An 18,682-nucleotide genomic window follows, 5' to 3' on the forward strand; every position below is an offset into this window, starting at 1 on the left:
CCCAATGGAAGCCTGCGGGGGTAGGAGGAGTGGCTGGGAGGCGGGGCGTGATCGGCGCTGAGAGCCACTGGTAGCATCTGACGTAGGAATGACGCCTAGGGGAGGAGGAGAAGCACTGTCCGTGCTCCTGAGCAATGTTCAAGCGTGTTGTGAAGCCATAGCCGGACTCGCTCATGCTTCACCGGGACCGTGCTCAGGACAGGCAGCACCTTGGGATCTGCATGTGCCCGGGTCGGTCCCGCTCTCCACTGGCCGATTCTTTCCCCCCGGCTTCCACCCCCCTGGCCAGCCCCATTCCTCCTGACCCCTCCCCACCAGCCTTGCTTCCTGCTGGCCAGTTCGCTTCCTCCCAATCTTCCCTGGCCAGCCCTGATCCCCTCCTGGATTTCCCCCGGCCAGTCCAACTGCCCCCGACTCTCTGCCCCCAACCAGCCCTGCTTCCCACTGGCTGACCCCTCCGCCCCCCCCTCCCGCCCTGATCTCCCACAGCCAGCCCTGCTGCCTCCGCCAGCCCTGCTTCCTGTCCCCCCCTCCCGCTCCCCTCCCGGCCAGTCCCCATCCCCCTCAAGTGTGTTCGGTATTTTTTCTGAAGCTACCTGGTAATCCTCTCTCTAGCTCTTTTTGGTCCTACCTGTAAAAAAAACACATAGGATCACAGTGCAGCAGCCCCTCCTCTCTGCATGCAGCCTGTGTTCTGTTTCTAGCTCAGTCACTGCTGAGACCCTGCTGGGGACAGAGGGTACATCCTGGTTGGAACCAGGAAGTTCTCCCAGCAATGCTGCACTTTGTAGTCCACAACTTGTAGTTCCCAGGGCTGCTGTTGAAGTTCACTGGACCTTAGGCTGCACTTATAAAACCAAAAGAGTGGGAAAAATCTGAGGAGAATCGAACCCTTGTGACTGCTTGGCAGGAAATTCTGATTTTGAGTGGTCTGTGAGTGGTCAGTGCCTGAGAAGATCCAACGTGAATTACTAGGCCAAGGATTGCAGCCTCCATGTTGGTTTCCCCAATTACTGACTTAAATTGTCACAACATCTCATTTTAATGAGGCAGAACATTTAAACCATACATAAACCTCTCTAACACTGGGAAGCAATGATGGAAAAAGATTTGGATGTAACTTTGGATAATCATCCGAACATGTTGAGACCCACTGTGATTGCTGTGGTCAGAAGAGCTAATGTAGTCCTGCTAAACCAGAGACTTTCATATAAGATTATTGAGGTTGTTTTTTTCAAGGTGCCGATGCAACTTGAAATACTGTCCAGTCTTTGTGCTTGCAGTTCAAGAAGGATGTTGATAAACTGGAGATGGTTCAGAGAAGAATCACAAGAATGATTGCAAAGGTTCTCAAATTGCACCCCAACCATCTTATGACAACAAAAATTACTACGTGACCCCAGGAGGTGGAGGCCAAAGACATAGGACATTAGCCCCAGGTGGGGAATCTGTAACCCTAAACCCCACAACAGAGGACTGAAACCCTCAAGCTTTTGCTTCTGCCCTGAGAGATGGGATTTTGACTTTGGCCCTGGATTCCAGCAAGTTTAACACCAGCCCTAGTGATACTAGTAGAGTTACAGCCCACTTTAGGGTCCCAACCCACAGTTTGAAAACCACTGGATTAAAGGATTGGAAATTGTTAAACTAAATAGATAGAAGGAGCTCAGTCTGTAAGTACAAAGAGAAGATTATGGGCTAAAGTAATTAATTAGGTTGAAGTATGGGTATGGGGAACTAATGTTTATCAGATGGGTATAGCATGATTCTATAGCTGAAAGTTGAAGCTAGACAAATTCAAACTGGAAATAAGGTATAGATTTTTACAGTGAGTAATAAACGAGTGGAACAATTTACCAAGAGGCATGGTGGATTTTCCATCACTGTTCCAGGTTAGCATGAAGTAATCATTTTACAAGTGTCACAAAAACATAACAGAAAAGACTTAAACCCAAAGTTATCCATAATGACCTTTGGAGAAGATGGATAGGGTTTGAACATGGCTGACTCCTTGACCCACAAACTGAGATTTTTAACTGGAAACGTAGATTGGGAGAGCTGTGATGGTTCCTCCTTTAGAATAAAATGGACATTCTGTCCCAGGCCATCTATTTCACAGGTAAAATAAGCATTCATCAAAGTCTTATTGAAACAGGCTCCATCTGATTGATTTTACTCCCATCCAAATCTCCTTGGAGTTCTTCTCCCTGCCCAGTTTTCTTTCATCTAGTTTGGATTGGTGTGAATGTATCTTAGCAAAACCACTGTGTAAATATGTCAATGGTTAAGCTTGTGTCGTGTAATTTGTGAATTATTTGCTCTCTTTTTTGGGATTGGTAAGACATTTTGGACTCCAGTAGAGCAATGGGCAGAGCTGAGACTGGGGTGGGAGCAGGTCATTATGCTAGACATTGACTGAAATCTTCTTGAAGCAGATGAGTGTAATAGCGTCCCCCTCATTCAGGATAAAAGTATGAAGCAATTAAGCTAATTTTTTGGGAGTAAGATAGCTGAAACAATAGTAACCATTCACCCAAAAAGTAAATGATACAGAAAGTTGGCCAGAAGTGGAGCTGCATGGGTCGCAAAGTTTTTTGCTGGGAGCTGAATGCAAAAACAGGTAGACTGGTATTGTTTGTAAAGTTGTATGTGTCTGGGGAGAACAGATAGAGAAGGAAATAAGAAACTACTGGTAACATGGATCTTAGCGAATGCTAAGAGATGGAACATTTCGGGCACCGTGTCAGCTGGAGGAGATTTGGAAGTGAGCAAAAAAATTGGCCTCCTAGTTGGATTCGTCTTGTGTTCAGGGAATCAGGATTTGTGTGTACTTGCTTTGTAAATAAATTAGATTACATCAAAGAAATACTTGATTTAATCATCAGACTCTTTTTTTTTTTATGTTAATGGAAACGGCCACAAAATCCTGAACGATTGATCACTGGGGTCAGAACAAGTAACAGTATCATACATGAAACATACTAATGAAATGGGTCGGCATTTCAGAATCAAGGCCATTATTGCTCTCTTAACCTAGAAAAAGGCAAGAAAATCCAAAGTTATCTGCCAACATCATCAATTAAAGTTGTCTCTTAGTTAATATTATATAGGGCAGGTTTACGCTACAGTTTGGATCACCCTTGGGATGAGATACTTTGCTGGACCAGGGAGGTCATTTCTGGCCCCCCTACTCCCTGCCCTGCCTTGCCACCCCACTATCCTTCCTGGCTCTCCCACTTCTCGCAGCCCATCTGGGCTGCATGCTGGGCTACCTCCTCTATAGTGTGCTGAGACTCTCTGATCCTAGAACATCCATGGTCCTCCTGAACCAGTGTCTCCCAGTTTATATAGGTGCAATCTGTATTACTGATGTGGATCTAATTTGAATTGCTCGGGGGGATGAAAAAGCATCATTGCTCCTCAGTGATGCAAGTTATGTGCTGTCCACACCAGTGCCATGCTAGTGGGAGATGCTTTCCTGCCAATACAACTTTCACTTCTTGCCAAAATGGAGTAACTTATGCTGATGGGAGCATTCTTAGTGCCTTGTGTGTCTTCTCAACATATTACAGTAGTGGAGCTGCATCCAATGTAGAGCTGTAGTGCAGACTTGCCCCAAAGTAAGTAATTGTATTTAATTGTAGTAACTATGATTTTTGGAGGGGAGGGGCAAACTAGTAAAATGTCTCTTAAGGTGACAATATTGTAGGTAGCTAACTATCTGTAAATTGCTGTATATGGCAAAATCCAACTCACCACCCCCACCTTGTGGTAGGCAGCAGGAAGGGGGCTGCTCTTGGGTGCTGGTTAACCATATCCGGTTACCTATTTGCATCCCTAGTTTACACTTCAAAAAAAGGTGTGTTTTAACACATTGAAATTCTAGCGTAGACAAGGCCAGCTGTGGTTCTAACATGTTAGCTAGTCTAGCTAAACTCTAGATTCTGCCATAAAACTTATCTCAATCAACTTACATGTTAAAGCTTCAGCTGCAATCTTTTTTCAATCTGTATGCTAATTAGTATGTGTTAAAACACCTTTTTTCCTCACCAGGATAGCTGTGATTCTACTTAATAAAATAAGGTTTGATTTAGTGATGTGACAGTAGTTTGTTGCATTGCCTTGTAGTTCATCCAGGTTGGAGAGAGTAAAGTTGAAAATCCAGTTCAAATATGTAAATCGTAATTGATCACATATAAGTGACCTGTATGATCTGTTGAGTAAAAGGATAAAATAATGTTTTAACTATATCTTTATTAAGGACTGTACTTGAGTACCAATAATTAAAGCTTTATGTACTGCTTTTAATATTTGCCTTAGATGAAAATGAATTATACAAAAGTTTATAGTAGGAGTAAAAAGAGCAACTGGGTGCATTTATAAAAGCAGTAATACTCCCTTTAAGTATACTTGGGCAATGACTGTACTCCAGAGCTTAGAGACACATGGCCAAACGGATGGATTTGTGCCACTGTAGCGCTCTAGTGCAGATGCTTTGAGCCAGCAGTCACCAACCCGTGGTTCACGATCAACTGGTCAATCATGGGGTCTCCCAGTCAGTCTCGATTGGCACTCAGCAGGCTCCCTGCCTGCTCTGGCTCCACAGTTCCAGCTTGTTCCCAGGAGCAGCCAGTGCAGCTCTGTGTGTGTGGAGGGAGGGGCGAGAGTGCAGTGATCTCCACGTTTTGCTCCTGCCTGCACACGCTGTCCCAATGGCCTGATATGGGAAATTGTGGCCAATGGGAGGTGAAAGGACTGGTGCTGGCATAGAAGGGAAGCATGCCGAGCCATATGCCTCCCACTCCTGGGGCCAGAGAGCCTCGTTGGTCCCTTCTGGGAGCTGTGTATAGAGCTTTGTGTGGGTACAAATGTCTGCTCAGGAATAGACATTGGTTATCAGCTGATTTGCAGGGCTCTGCTCCCAGGAGCTGCAGCAACCAAAGAGAAGCATGGTGCCACCATTCTTAGGAGCCTGTGCCAGCAGTTCCTCCCAGCCATGCTGCCACCAGCTGTGTCTCCTGTTTGTGGTCATATAGCCGTGCTGGCAAAAGGCCTGAGAGTGGTACAGCCACATGTCTGGGAGGAGCTGCTGATACAGGCACTGGTTCCTGGAAGTAGTGGCAGTGTTCCCCTCTTGGCCACTGCATCTCTTGGGAGCAAAGCCCTATGGATCAATAGATTCCAATTTCTATCTTCAGGTACACATTTGTTTCTGTGCAAGGCTCTAGCATGGGACTAGGGCAAGTAGAGAGCCGGTGTTGGCCTTGACCTGGACTTTCTGGTGGTAAGTGCCATGCTATGAGAGCCCGCACTGCAATCCACAACCCTCCCAGAGCCAGCACTCCCTCCCTCCTGTACCTTTGCCTAAGCCCTGACATCCCTTCTAAGAGTCAGCACCCTGAACTCCCTCTTGAGCCCTAAGCCACAGTCCTGACCCCCTGCTGAGCCAGCACCCCATCTTGCATCCCAGCCTTTAGCTCTGAACCTTCTCACAGGGCTAGTACCCATATCCCCTTCTACACTCCAATCCCTCTCCTGAGGCCCCAACCCCTGCTTTTGTCCAGTACAAGTGGGTGAGGGTGGGGAGAGCTAGCCATGAAGAGAGGGAGGTTTGACTGAGTGGGGCAGAGCCTTGAGAAGGAGGCAGGGTTGATCTTGGGTTGCCCTAAATTCCAAAAGTGTTCTTGGCCATGAAAAGTTTGGGGACCACTACTCTAAGAAGATGGGAGAAAGTTCTTCTGTTGACTTAATTACTCGAGCCCCTGTGATTGATAGTTGTGTTGGTGGGAGAGGCTCTCTTACCAACACAGCATTGTCAATGAAGTCACTTTGGTTAGTGTAATGTAAGTCACTTTAGGGGTAGCTTATTCACACCACTGAGCAATATAACTCCGCTTAAGCTGTAGCATATAAATATATTGAGACTCCCTCCTGCCACTCCAACAGTGTTGGAAACCCTCTGCCCCCTTTCAGCAGTAGACTTTGAACACACATTCGGCTTCCTCAGTTGCTCCTGACACATCATATTTTCCTCCATTGTAATCCTATGGAATTGATATTTATAGATGCCTAAGGTAAACCAGTAAATCTTGAAAAACTTGATTTGTCTCATCCTAATTTTAATATGTGTTTGAGAGAGACCAGGGAGAATTCTTGGAAGATACGGGGGGAGGGAGAGGAGGGCACCATTATGTAATCTTAGATATAATTCAAAAAGAGGAAACAGCTTTTGTGTTCATCTAGACAAGTTCAGAACTGATACAGTACTGGAAATTCATTATTAGAATGCATATTCAGGTAATAATTCTGAAGATAACTTTATTTTGAAGCTCACATCTTTGTCATGGAGGATCCTACCCTTCAATGAAATGAAGATACTACAGGCAGTCCCCGGGTTACATGGATCCGACTTACATCGGATCCCTACTTACAAACGGGGTGAGGCAACCCCGCACTAGCTGCTTCCCCCCAGCAGACCAGGGAGACGCGGAGCGGCTTTTCTCAGCAGACATCTCAGCTTGAGAATAAAGGACTGAGGGAAGTGAGGTGTGGGAGAATAAAACTGAGCTCTGGAGAAATGTTTGGCTAGAGTTTCCCCTACAATATGTACCAGTTCCGACTTACATACAAATTCAACTTAAGAACAAACCTACAGTCCCTATCTTGTACATAACCCGGGGACTGCCTGTACTTCATTTGTGGAGAAGCTTTGAGGTTAATCGTCTCTCCTTTAAGATTCCTTGTAGTTATTTTTAAGTCTGATAAGGTTGTTGGGGCATGGCTTAATAGGCTGATTCAGTACAGATGGCAATTGCCTTGTCTAAGTTGATCTTCTAATTCTGTTGAACGGCACTGTAGATAAAGAAAAATTTCTACACAGTAAATTATAACTATGTAGTTTCTATGTATGTTTAAAAAGTATTTGGCTGGTTGTGGCTTCTGTGTTGATTGATTTGAGAGTAAAGGATTTTGTTAACTATTTTAAATTTCTTTTTTGTTTTCAGGTTTTGAAAGTATATTAGAAGGGCTTTATGGACCAAGGCTACGAAGAGACCTCAGTTTATTTGAAGGTAAATTACTCATATTTAATGCACTGGATTTTATTTAGTAGCTTTTATTTTAAGTAGAAAATTTATTTTTAAGCATTTATTGAAATCTGAGAAGAAAATCTGCAGCTGTGATCCTTTAATGTGTCTTCTCTAATGCATTTTCATCTTTTCTTCCTTCCCTTCCTTATTTTTTGTATATATACTGAATTAGTAGCTGGAACTTGTTAATCCAGGTACTTCATTACTAAGGCATCGTAAAGTATCTGACACAGGAAAAAATTCTTTTCTGGAACACTGTATCCCTTATTAACGTCTTTCTTTTTGTGAGCAGCTTTTATAAATGATGACAATTAGTTTAAATCTCTGACACCTGCTATAAGAATGAATTAGGAATTCAGGTTGTGCTCAATGGTAATTTAATTTTGCATAATAACTGACTCTTAAGAAGGCTAACCTAATTTTTATAATAGTCCTCTTATAGCTTACATGTAACTTCATCTTTTTTCAGATTTGGAGAGTTATGTTGGAATAGCTGTAAACAGTTGTGATTTTTTTTTTTTAAATTGAAGTTGATAAGAAAATGTACTTTGTTGTACGTTGTTAGTAAATAATGCGATCATATTAATGATTTTTCACTAAATCACAAGGGGAGCCTGTATGAACTTGCCTGAATTTTTAAAAAGAAAGGACATTAAGTCCATTTTCATAATATATTTTAAAACCTCTTTTTTTTAATAACTTAGTCTTTCCCTTTGCCTTACCTTTTATTGCACTACAACTTGTTACTGACAGTGTTACAAGTGCAGGGCAGGATTAAGGGCGGGGGCTAGCCGGGTAGCTGCCTGGGGTGCCAACCTAGGGGGGTCACCTGATTGAAGTGGTAAGGGGCACTGTGCGCATGCGCCGCGTGCCTGCTGACCGGGACGCAACTATGGCTTAGTCCGGCACTGTATAAGTGTTATGTTGTTGGCAATATGTGAAGTGTAGATATAGTGCAGCAAAACTTAATTGGAATGAATTTGAATAACTGCTTTACTTGAGGGTAGAAACTTCATGACGAAGTTATGCAAATCATTTTATGTTAGTAGAATCTTTGACCATTTTTCATCACTTTTGTGTCTTTTTCCTTTTTTTTATTTCAGGGAAAAATATTTTAAAAATTGTTAGAATTTTTGTTCATAGTTTTTTGTGTACCCTCAGTGTATAAAGACAGGTCTGCCATCATTCCAAGATGATATAAAAAGTTTATGTACTTTTTACATGTACCTAAAAATAACTTTTTCCAGAATAATTTCAGTTTATGTCTGATGCAATACTTATCACTGTGTATCGTGGTGGTAACAAATAAACTTCACTATTTGAAAAGGGAATAAATCACTCTTTTTCTAGGCATAATTACTAGTGGGACACAAGATACTAGAATTTAAAGCAATTACTGATCCTAGATTTGAACATTCCTGGACATTAGAATTGGTAAATTGGGCCATGGAAAGAAGAAAAACCTTTTTATAGTCTGTTTTGTATGTAGATTGAAATCAGTTCAGAAATATGGAATGTTAGCAGTATTTGGATAATGGGGAGAATGCAAACATATAGTTAAATAGACGTGATCTCTATGACCGATCTCACTGCTATATAATTGGTGCATTTATGTATATGGGATATAGTAATGAAGTAGCTGGTAGTGAATCCTCTGTTTAGTTTGTCTAACACTTCTTCCATGTTTAATAAATTTGTGTAATCTTTTCTTCACAAAGGTCTCACATTTCCCTTGTCTGCAATAGACCTTTGATGTTTGATAAAGAGAATTCTCTTGGACTTTAGAAGTGCTTTTTCTCTGTCTGGTGAAATTTTGTCCAGATTTGGCTAAGATATAGTCTTAAATTGCCATTTCCCACCCCTCACTATTTTGGCAGAGGCCTGATTGCTGTTCTGAGTCCATGGGTTATATGTTCAATACCCTTGCTGGGATCATGTGGCTGGTGCTATAGTAATAGCACATTAAACTATGGAGTTGCTAGAGCATCTATAGTAAGGAAAGTGGTACAGAGCCAAGGTGGAATGCCTCCCACTATGTTTTTTAAAATTTGTTTATTGATATTAAAGTGGCATCCAGGAGGTTTGACAAGAGCTCCCTTTATCTCCAAGTTCTTCATTGATCACCACATTAGAGGTCATCTTATGCTTGCTTGAGGTACTCAGTTCACATCCATTGCATCAGTGGTCAGTCTTTCTGACTGTCATTTAGTAGCAGAACTTGTGGTTACAATTGACTAGTACCAATCATCTTAGCTCTGAATTATATTGCGTTTTATCATATTTGCCTCTTCATGTGGGGCTCAGTTCAGCAAGGTACTTAAGCATATAATTAAATACCTTGCTGAATTGGGGTCTTAACCCTTTGTCATATTAAAGGGACAAAAGAGGTAGGGTAATATATTTTATTGGACCACTTAAACAGTCTCTTTCCACCTTGTATTTTCCTGTAACAGCCTGAGTAAGTTTCCCAGACCTGAAGAAGAGCTCTGTGTAAACTCGAAAGCTTATTTCTCTCTTCAACAGAAGCTGGTCCAATAAAAGATGTTACCTAACCCATCTCATCTCTGATATTCTGGGACCAACATGGATTCAACAGTTCTTCATTCTTTTCTTGTAAGTTTATGTTTAAAAACAACTAGGGAGCTGAACTCTTCTTGCTATACTCACCAACCCCCCTCTCTGGCCACAAAAGCGGCCAGAGAGTCTGATGACACTATTCTGTCTTGCGGCAGGAAAACTGTGTGTGTGTGTGTGTGTGTGTGTGTGTGTGTGTGTGTGTGAGAATTTCATTTTTTTTAGTACTATCAGGGCAGTGACTCTTGGAGAGAAGTTTGAGGCTTCTTGAATCCAATCTCTCAGACTTCATGTTCCTTCAGTCACCACCTCTTGAGCACTTCAGTTTCCGTCAGTAGACCAAAGCATCATTACTGTTTACCTGCTTCTGCTGGATCTTTACGTTAATTAAGAAGCTTTGTTTGCTTTTCCTCTGAATACATTTCAGGACCACTTGACCCTAGACTCTAGCAGTAATTCTTTTGCTAAACAAATCTTTTTGTGCACTTGTTGCTGTATAAAGTATTTGTCTTTTTTTGCTTTGCTTTCTTCTCTGGCAGGTAGAGAAGAAACTGTGTTAGAAAAAACACTTTTTCTTCCTCTAGTTATTTACAAAAAAACCCTCTTGAACTTTTCTGATAAAGATGGTGATGGGTGGGTGGGTGTGTGTGTGTGTGTGTGTGTGTGTGGTGTATGGGTTTTGGCTTTTTCTTTTGTTTTTTTTGGGAGGGGGCAGGGATGGAGAAGCTATTTTGTGACATTCTGGAGTATTTCATGTGCAGATCGCCCAAACCCGGCTCTTCCAGGTCACAATCTACTCGCCACGGGCGAGTAGATTGTATTATTTGTCGAGCCCTGGTCATTTGTATCTCTTTGCCAATAATTCTAGACCATTATGACATCATATGTAACTCAATTATTGCTTCCCTTACCTCAGCTGATTTTCATGCAACAATTTCAGTGATTGAAATGAACCAAAGATGTGAGGGAGACTGCACAGATTGTGGCAGTTGGGCCAAATAATCCATCATTCTTCTTCAAATGGTGGTTCTTCTTCAAATGGTGGCCAATTAGCCTGTCATAAAATGGGATTTTCAGGTCTTCTCTCCTGAACTCTCTCTCTCTCTCTCTCCCTCTCTCTTCCTACTGCCTCCCCCATCTCTCTCAGCTCTCCTCCCCCTCCTGCCTCTCAGTCTCCCTTTCTCTTCTTCTCCTCCTCCTCCTGCCTCTCTCTCCCCTCTCTCTCCACGCCCCCCTTCCCCTTCCCCTTTCCCCCTGCCATGGCACTTGGCTGAGTGCTGCCTGCTCAGCCAGGCTGCCGCGAGGGAGGGGGGCGGGGCGGTGATGTACACGGCTGGGGCCGGGGACGTGTACATCACCGCCTTCCCTTTCCCTTCCATCCTGGGAGAGCCCAAACAGCCCCGTGCGCTGCTGGCTCCCCCGGCGGCCCGGCTGAGGGGCGCAGCACTCAGCTGAGTGCCACAGCAGGAGGGGAATGGGGGCGGTGATGTACACTGCCTCGCCCCCTGTCTGTGTACGTCACTGCCCTGCCCCCTTCCCCTCCCTCTGTGGCGGCTCGGCTGAGTGTTGTGCGTTCAGCCGGGCCGCCGCGGGGGAGGAGGAGCAGGGCAGTGACGTACATGGCCAGGAGGCGGGGCTGTCTGTCACCGCGCGTGCCCCCCGCCCCCTCCCCACGGTGGCCCGGCTGAGGGGCGCACCACTCAGTGCCACGGCGGGAGGACAAAGGGGGGGGCGGTGACGTACACGGCCCCACCCCTGGCCATGTACATCACTGCCCCACCCTCCTTTCTGTCCCACCGGGCCCACCTGAGCCTCCCTTCCAGCCACACAGCCCCTGATTCTCCCCCCCCAGCTCTGCTTCCCACCCCCTCTTCCTGCCGGCCAGACCCACTGCCCCCCCCGATGCTCCCCGCCAGCACTGCTTCCCTCCCCCCTTCCTCCAGGCCCCCCCATCATCCACTACAGCACCCAATTTCCCCCCCCCCCCCCGCTCTGCTTCCCACCCCTCTTCCGGCCAGCCCTGCCCCCTTCCCCTCCCTGCGTGGCTGTCAGCCGACGGTCAGGGCAGTGTGTGTGTGTATGTTTCCGAGAAAAGGTTTAACGTCCGTGTCTTTACTGCTAGGACCGGGGTCCCATCGCAGAGGGTGGCCAGCAGGCCAACAGACGCCCCGAGTTTATAGGAAGAGCTTATTACGCTTCAGATTTTAGCTGCTAGAATTTCATAATTCCTTCGCAGCGGGCAGCCTCGAGGAGACTGAGAAGCGCCCCAACTGAATTTTGCCACCTGGGTGTGACACAAATCCAAACGCCCAAGCTCTCCCTATATCTGTCCCTTTATGACCGGCTGAAGTTCTTTTAAATTGTGCTTGGTTCTGTTACAGCAACTGAAGGAGTCAGGTTAAAGCTTAAACAGTTACAGGTTTATTGAGGAAGCTTATAAATCATATGGTTACAATGGCTATTGTTCTATTTCTTAACTATTAGCAAAATATAGGTCTTAAAAATGGTTACAAAGAAGATAAAGATAGAAAAATAGAAATAATGGTACCAAGTAACAGCTTACTCTTTCTATATGTACACTTAAGACAGAGGACCACATCCAGGTACCATTTTTACCCCCTTCTGTGCCTCTCGACTCCAGCATGTCAGGCCAGGGCCGGTCCCGGTCCCTCAATTCCTAGGAAAGACGAAAATACGAGGTGGGGTACCATAGAACCTCGGGAGGTCAAACACCTAACCCGACCAGCAGGTAGAGGGTAGAATGACACTCAAAGTGAGTGTGTGCTGGGCCCATCTTTTATAATCATGAGGTCACGTATTTCTCTTTCTTATCTGTCATGCCAATTGATGCTGGTCTGTCTGCTGTGAGACCAGTTCTTACAAGGGAGTTGTGAACTTAATTTACACTTGTAAGAGAGAATTGAGATGATTAAATTTTGAAGTACTGGACATTGTTTTCTCAGTGGGAAATTCCTCTTCCTGGGACTGTGTGTTCGAATCAACATAGGTGCCAGCCGCAGCCTCGAGGCCAGCTTATTGACTTAGCTGCTCTCTATCCACATATCTGTGTTTCAGCTTCTCAGGATCAGATGAGCCAGCATAGACTATGCTGATATTATTGCTCCTTCTCTGCCCTGTGCTTCAGAGAGGCAAATAAGATGGATGATATGGGGTTATAGTCTGTCTGGCCACAGTGGCGCCTTGCCCCGCCCCCCCGGGGGCCAGCTGAGCGGCGCTGGCGCTTGCTTCCCCACCAGGACCCAGCTGAGCGGCACAGCACTCGGCCCAACCGCCAGGGAGGGAGGAGAAGGGGGGCGGGGCGCGGACGTACACGGCCAGGAGGTGTAGCCATATACGTCAGCATCAGCGTCGGCGTTACAGACACACAGACATTGGGCTACTATATATATGATTTTCCTAAGGATTATGTGCATATGCCATGTGGCCAGAGCTAAAGCTTTTGGAAGTAGTATCATCTCAGCAGTTCACACACACATCCTTGAATTGCCCTATGTTTCGTCTGAGTGAGGTGGATTACTAGCGTCTCTACTTCTTCTTCGAGTGATTGCTCATGTGCATTCCAATTTAGGTGTGCGCGCGCCGCATGCACAGTTGCCAGGAAGACTTTCCTAGCTGGATACTGTAGGTCAGCAGGGGAGAACTCTAGAGTGGTACAAGTATGACTAGGTATATAGCACCCTGCCAACTGTCCCCTCCTTCAGTTCTTCTTACTTCCAGTGACGGTTGTCAGTGCTAGAGTCTCTTACCTCAGGCAAATGTGACTTCTGTAGTTGATCTTGTAGTTAGTTTTTCTGAAGTGTTTAGTGGTCAAGTTCATAGTGGGGACTCCATTTTGTTCTTCTCCTCTGGGAGCTAGGGCATACCTCGGCTCCCTGGCTTCAAGCAGTGCAGACAGTGCACAAAGTTTATGCCTATGGGCGATCCACATGACTCCTGCCTAAAGTGTTTGGAATTGGTTCATTTAGCATACACGTGTAAGATCTGTAGAGCATTTATATCAAGAACTAGAAAAGACAGAATTCTGCCTCCAAAATCTATTAATGGCGGTGACTTTGGATCCTCATTTGGTGCTGCAGAACAGAATTTTGCAGCTTTGGTACGCAGTGCGCTTTTGTCAGTGTGCAGTGTGCTGGCTCCAAGGAAGGTGTGTCAGGTAAGACACCCCAGCACTGCGGGTCATTGAAGCCTAACTCTCTTCACCGATCCCATTCTCTGGTTCAGAAGAAGATGCAGAGGTGGGAAAGGGGACAGTCCACTATTTCCAAAGCTAAGAGGCTTAAAGAGTTGCATCCAGAGTTGGAGAACCATTCAAAACAACCCGCTCAACCGGTGCTGTTGATTCCGGCACCTCTACCAGTCTCATCAAGTCCAGTGCAAGTGGACTCCCCATCCCAGGAGAGCCACATGGGAGATGTGGACATGCCATCGACTGCTGAGACGTATGAGGCTGCCCGCAACTTAATTGAGCTAACATCTGGTCTGTGAGTCTCCAGTGGGGCCGCTGGGGCCGGTGCAGTTGAGGGGTAGCCTCCAATGTTCAGAAGGTCCCTTTCACCTCAGTACTGTTCACAAGCTGGGACTGTTCACCTTGGCACTGATCTGGTAAGGACTCCTATACCAGGCACAGTCCTCCCAGGCGGCACTGGTCAATCAGTGGGGACAGTTCCCTTTGGCACCGGTACTGGGAGGAGGGCTCCTCTGCAAGGCGCAGTCCTTCCGGTGTTGACTGGTATGCTTGGCTGAAAAGAGAACTGGCCTAAAGAAACGTCTCCCTACGTCAAAGGAATGTCATCGGGGTTTGTCTTAGCCCCTTAGAAAAAATAAAACTGACTACAATCTAGGTGCTAACAAATGGGGCATCAATTTAACAGTTCAAACAAGGTAAAGAACGTAATTGTAACCAGGATTCCCACAAATAAAAGGTAACTGACACAAGGGTGGTGCATGACTGTGACTTGGGTGAGTTCCCTTCCCCCAAGACGGGATCCAGGTAAGGAAATGAAGGATTAAGAAACCACTACCACATCCTGCAGCTTGTGGACCCTCACAGTGGTAGGACTGCTCCGGAATCTGTCTCCAGAGGGTATCTCAGGTGAGAGTAATCAGGCTATGTCACCCCTGCTCAGTGACGGTTGGCCCACTCCCCTCCACTGTGGGTGTGTGTATGTCCTTGTTGATGAGGGGTGGCAGATGGTAGCACACCCCATGTGTGCAGGAAAGTTCACCCTCTCACAGCCAAAACCTATCTGTATGGTGCTGGCGTACCCTCTGAGCAGCTCTGGACTTTGCCACTCAGAAGGGCAGCCCCTTGGAACTCAAGAGGCAGCTGTTAAATTAGCTGCTGTTGCTGGGCAGCACCTAGGTCACTTGTCTGCCTATTTTTCCTGACAATATGTTAAAACGTGGAAATGCTGTGAGGGGAGGAGGGAGAAGGGTGGCCAAGATAGTCCATTTTGTTTGGACTTTCACAAAATGGTGTACATGTGTTATTGATTAACAACTTCCTCCTACATCGGTGACCTTATACTGGTGCAGAAGCTTTCAAGTGTAGTGTGCTACTGCTCCCCAGTGGTCCCTGCATTCCACATCGGAGTCAGAACTGGAGGTCCACCTTCCATGTGGAGGCACTGCTTGGCACAAGTCTCTCTGAAGAGGAGGCAGGAGTTAACACTGCAATGTCTCCTCAGTGGCAGGCCCCTATTCAGTGGCAGGCCCCGCCTCAGTGGCCATTTTGAACTCCTTAGTTCTGCCTCCAGATACAAGCTGGGGGTTCTAGGTCAGTCTCTGTTGCTTCAGTTACCAGAGGCACTCCTTCAGCGTCCCTAGGTCGAGACCCCACCGTAGGAGTACAGTATAGGGATGTAAGAAACTAGTTGACTATCTGATAAGCAGGGCTCGACAAATAATACAATCTACTCGCTTGTGGCTAGTAGATTGTAACCCGGAAGAGCCGGGTTCGGGCTATTTGCTTCAGCTCTGCCCCCTACAGATATGGTTGGTCAGCGTGTACAAGCCATCTCGCCACCATCTGAGCAGAGTAACTATTCCATTGTCAGTGATAGAGGTTCTTAATTGGTGGCTGGACCCTCTCCATGTGTGTCCAAGGGGTTCTGTTTCACACCCCATAGCCCTCACTGGCTTTGGTTACAGACGTCTCAGACTTGGAATGGACAGTGCATCTGGGTGGACTCAAGACTCAGGGTGTCTGGTCTTGAGCAGAATGTGTGATGCACATCAATGTAAAGGAGCTCAAGACCGTCCAGTTGGTTTGTCTGGCCTTTTTGGGTGAAATAAAGGGGAATTGTTGTCCATATGAACTGAGACATCACAGAGATGTTTTATATCAACAGACAGAGTGGTGCTCACTCTATTCCCCTGTGCAAGGAGGTGATGTTGCTGTGGGAATTGTGCATGTGCAACAAGATGCATTTACTGGCCTCGTACTTGCCAGGTTCTCAGAATTCGTTGGTGGACAACCTCAGCTGCTTGTTTCAAATGTACGAGTGGTCCCTCAAGTGGGAGGTGTTTTCTTTAAAGGTTGTGCAGGCCCTTTCCAGATGTGGGGTCATCCCTGTCTGGACCTCTTTGCTACAAAGGGGAACTGGAAATGCAGGGTCTTCTGTTCTTACCTGGGCAGCAGCAAGGGGTCTTTGGACCGTGCCTTCCAAATTAGGGGAAAGGGCCTTTTGTATGCATTTCCCCCCTTCCCCTTGATCCCCAAGGTGCTGAGCAAGGTCTGCGATGACCATGCAGACCTCATTTTGATAGCTCCGGTCTGGCCCAGGCAACATTGGTACATGAGACTCCAGCTCTCTGTAGTGCCCCCAATCCTCTTTTCCTTATTCCCAGACTTGTACATGTTTCTGCACCCCACCCTCCATGGCCAGGTGGTTCCAAGGTTGAGCACTCTGGAGAAGCAATGCTTTGAGGGAGTCAAGGAAATGTTGTTAGGTGGTAGGAAGCCTTCCATGTGGGCTACGTATGCTTCCAAGTGGAAGAGGTTTAGTTTGTGGGCTTTACAGACGGGCACCCAGCCATTGTATGTTTTAGTTCCGGGTTGGTGTGGTGTGGTGGTGTTTTTTGTTTTTTTTTTAAAAGTACTTTATGGGGCTAAAACAACAGGGGTTGGCCACATCGTCCATTAAGGTGCCGCAATGTGGGTGTTCCACCTCAGGTTGTGGGCATCATTTGATATTTGTAGATTGCTTGGTAAGCAGGTTCCTTAAGAGCCTGGATAGACTTTACCCTCGGGTGAGGGACCAGTACCCCAATAGGATTTAAATCTCATTTTGTCAAAGTTAATGGCTCCTCTGTTCGAGTTGTTAACTAGCTACTTGTTCTTTAGTATATTTATCAATGAAAGTTGTATTTTGGGTGGCCATGACTTTGGCCGGATGGGTTTCCAAACTAAAAGCATTAATGTGTGGTGCAACCTCCTTATACTGTTTTCTTTAAAGATAACGTTCAGTTGAAACCCCAGCCCTCATTCCTCCTGAAAGTGGTTTCCCAGTTCCATGTATCACAGGACATTTTTCTGCCTGTGTTTCATCCTAACCATCCTAAGCCCCACTATATCCCCTGAAACAGGTCCCTACATTCCTTGGATGGCAGGCATGCCTTAGCTTTTATCTGGAACGTACTAAGCCATTCAGAAGGTCAGATCGGTTTGTTACAATAGCAGAAAGGATGAAGGGGCTGCCCGTTACTGTCCAGAGGATATCCTTCTGGATCATGGGCTGTGTTCGTACTTGTTACGAATTAGTGAAGGTGCCAGCCCCTCAGCTGTATGTCCATTCGACTTGGGCACAGGCCTTGTCAACAGCCTTTCTGGCACATGTACCCATCCAAGACATTTATTGAGCAGCCACGTGGTCCTCAGTGCACATGTTTACAACCCACTATGCCATCCAGTGTCATGCTAGAGAGGTTGCTGCATTTGAAAGCACCGTACTGCAGATCGATAATCTCTTACCTCTCCACCAGATAGCTGCTTGGCCGTCACCTACATTGGAATGCACATGAGCAATCACTTGAAGAAAAGATGGTTATCTTTCCTAACTGGTGTTCTTGGAGATGTGTTGCTCATGTCCATTCCAAACCCCTCCTACCTCTGTTGGAGTTACTTCTGGCAAGATGGAACTGAGGCAGTGGGCAGTGTGTTATATCCCCAACCATACTGGCCCCACTTTGGGTGTCACCTTTGCTGACCTACGGTATCCAGCTAGGGAAAATCTTCTTAGCAGCTGTGCACACAGCGTGCACATGCCTAAATTGGAATGGACATGAGCAACACATCTCAAAGAACAGTTATGAAAGGTAACCATGGTTTCTTTCTCACTGCCTTATGGTCTGAGTCAGAGCTTCTGTTGCTGCCTCCTTCTTTGTGATGCATTTTCAACAGATTTTATAAAAATTGATTCTATCCTCATTCATAGTTGTTTTGTATAGGTGATTTCTAGTTTCATAGTACAGGTTGAACCTTTTTACTCTGTGACTCTTTGGGACAATATCTGTGGTCTGCATCATCAGGACCCTGTGGGTGGTTCAGGGTTGAAACACTCATAGGGGAAAAACTGGTACAGCAGGATTAGGGATGTTGCCAGACCAGAGAGCTTGGCTGGGAGCGGGGAGGCAGGAGAGGGGCTAGTAGCCAGAGTCTGGGAATTTGGAGCAGAGGCTGACAGCTGGGGCTGGCAGCAAGAGCTAGGGACCGAAAGTGGGGGTGCAGTGGGTTGAGCAGAGTTAGGGATGTTAGTTATTGGTTATTTTAGTAATCATGTCACTGCAACAATTTTTAGCAGTTTCGTGGTTACTAAAATGCTTCTGTCTCCCAGCCCTGCTCCTGGGGAGTCCCCTGCCACCCTATGCTGCTGCCTCTATATCAAAAACTGGTTTAAAAATCATCTCTGTGTAGACTGGCTCCTGTCTGCTGCCCTGCTGATGCAGAGGCAGCAACAATCCCTATTCACAGGGGACACAAACTCCCTTTGGACATATGG

At 46.0% G+C, this 18,682-nt stretch overlaps 1 protein-coding gene across 11 annotated transcripts in view; it reads left to right on the forward strand.

The window, feature by feature from the left end:
• Positions 1 to 18,682, forward strand: part of LCORL (ligand dependent nuclear receptor corepressor like) — a 164,720-nt gene that overhangs the window by 52,349 nt on the left and 93,689 nt on the right. For all 11 annotated transcript variants that reach the window (XM_075930673.1, XM_075930672.1, XM_006136998.4 and 8 more), the window contains one exon: positions 7,005 to 7,070. In XM_075930673.1, coding sequence (XP_075786788.1) covers positions 7,005 to 7,070 — 66 coding nt within the window. The remainder of the gene's footprint in view (positions 1 to 7,004; positions 7,071 to 18,682) is intronic.

Source organism: Pelodiscus sinensis, chromosome 5, assembly GCF_049634645.1.
Source record: "Pelodiscus sinensis isolate JC-2024 chromosome 5, ASM4963464v1, whole genome shotgun sequence".
In the NCBI taxonomy this organism is placed as follows: domain Eukaryota; kingdom Metazoa; phylum Chordata; order Testudines; family Trionychidae; genus Pelodiscus; species Pelodiscus sinensis.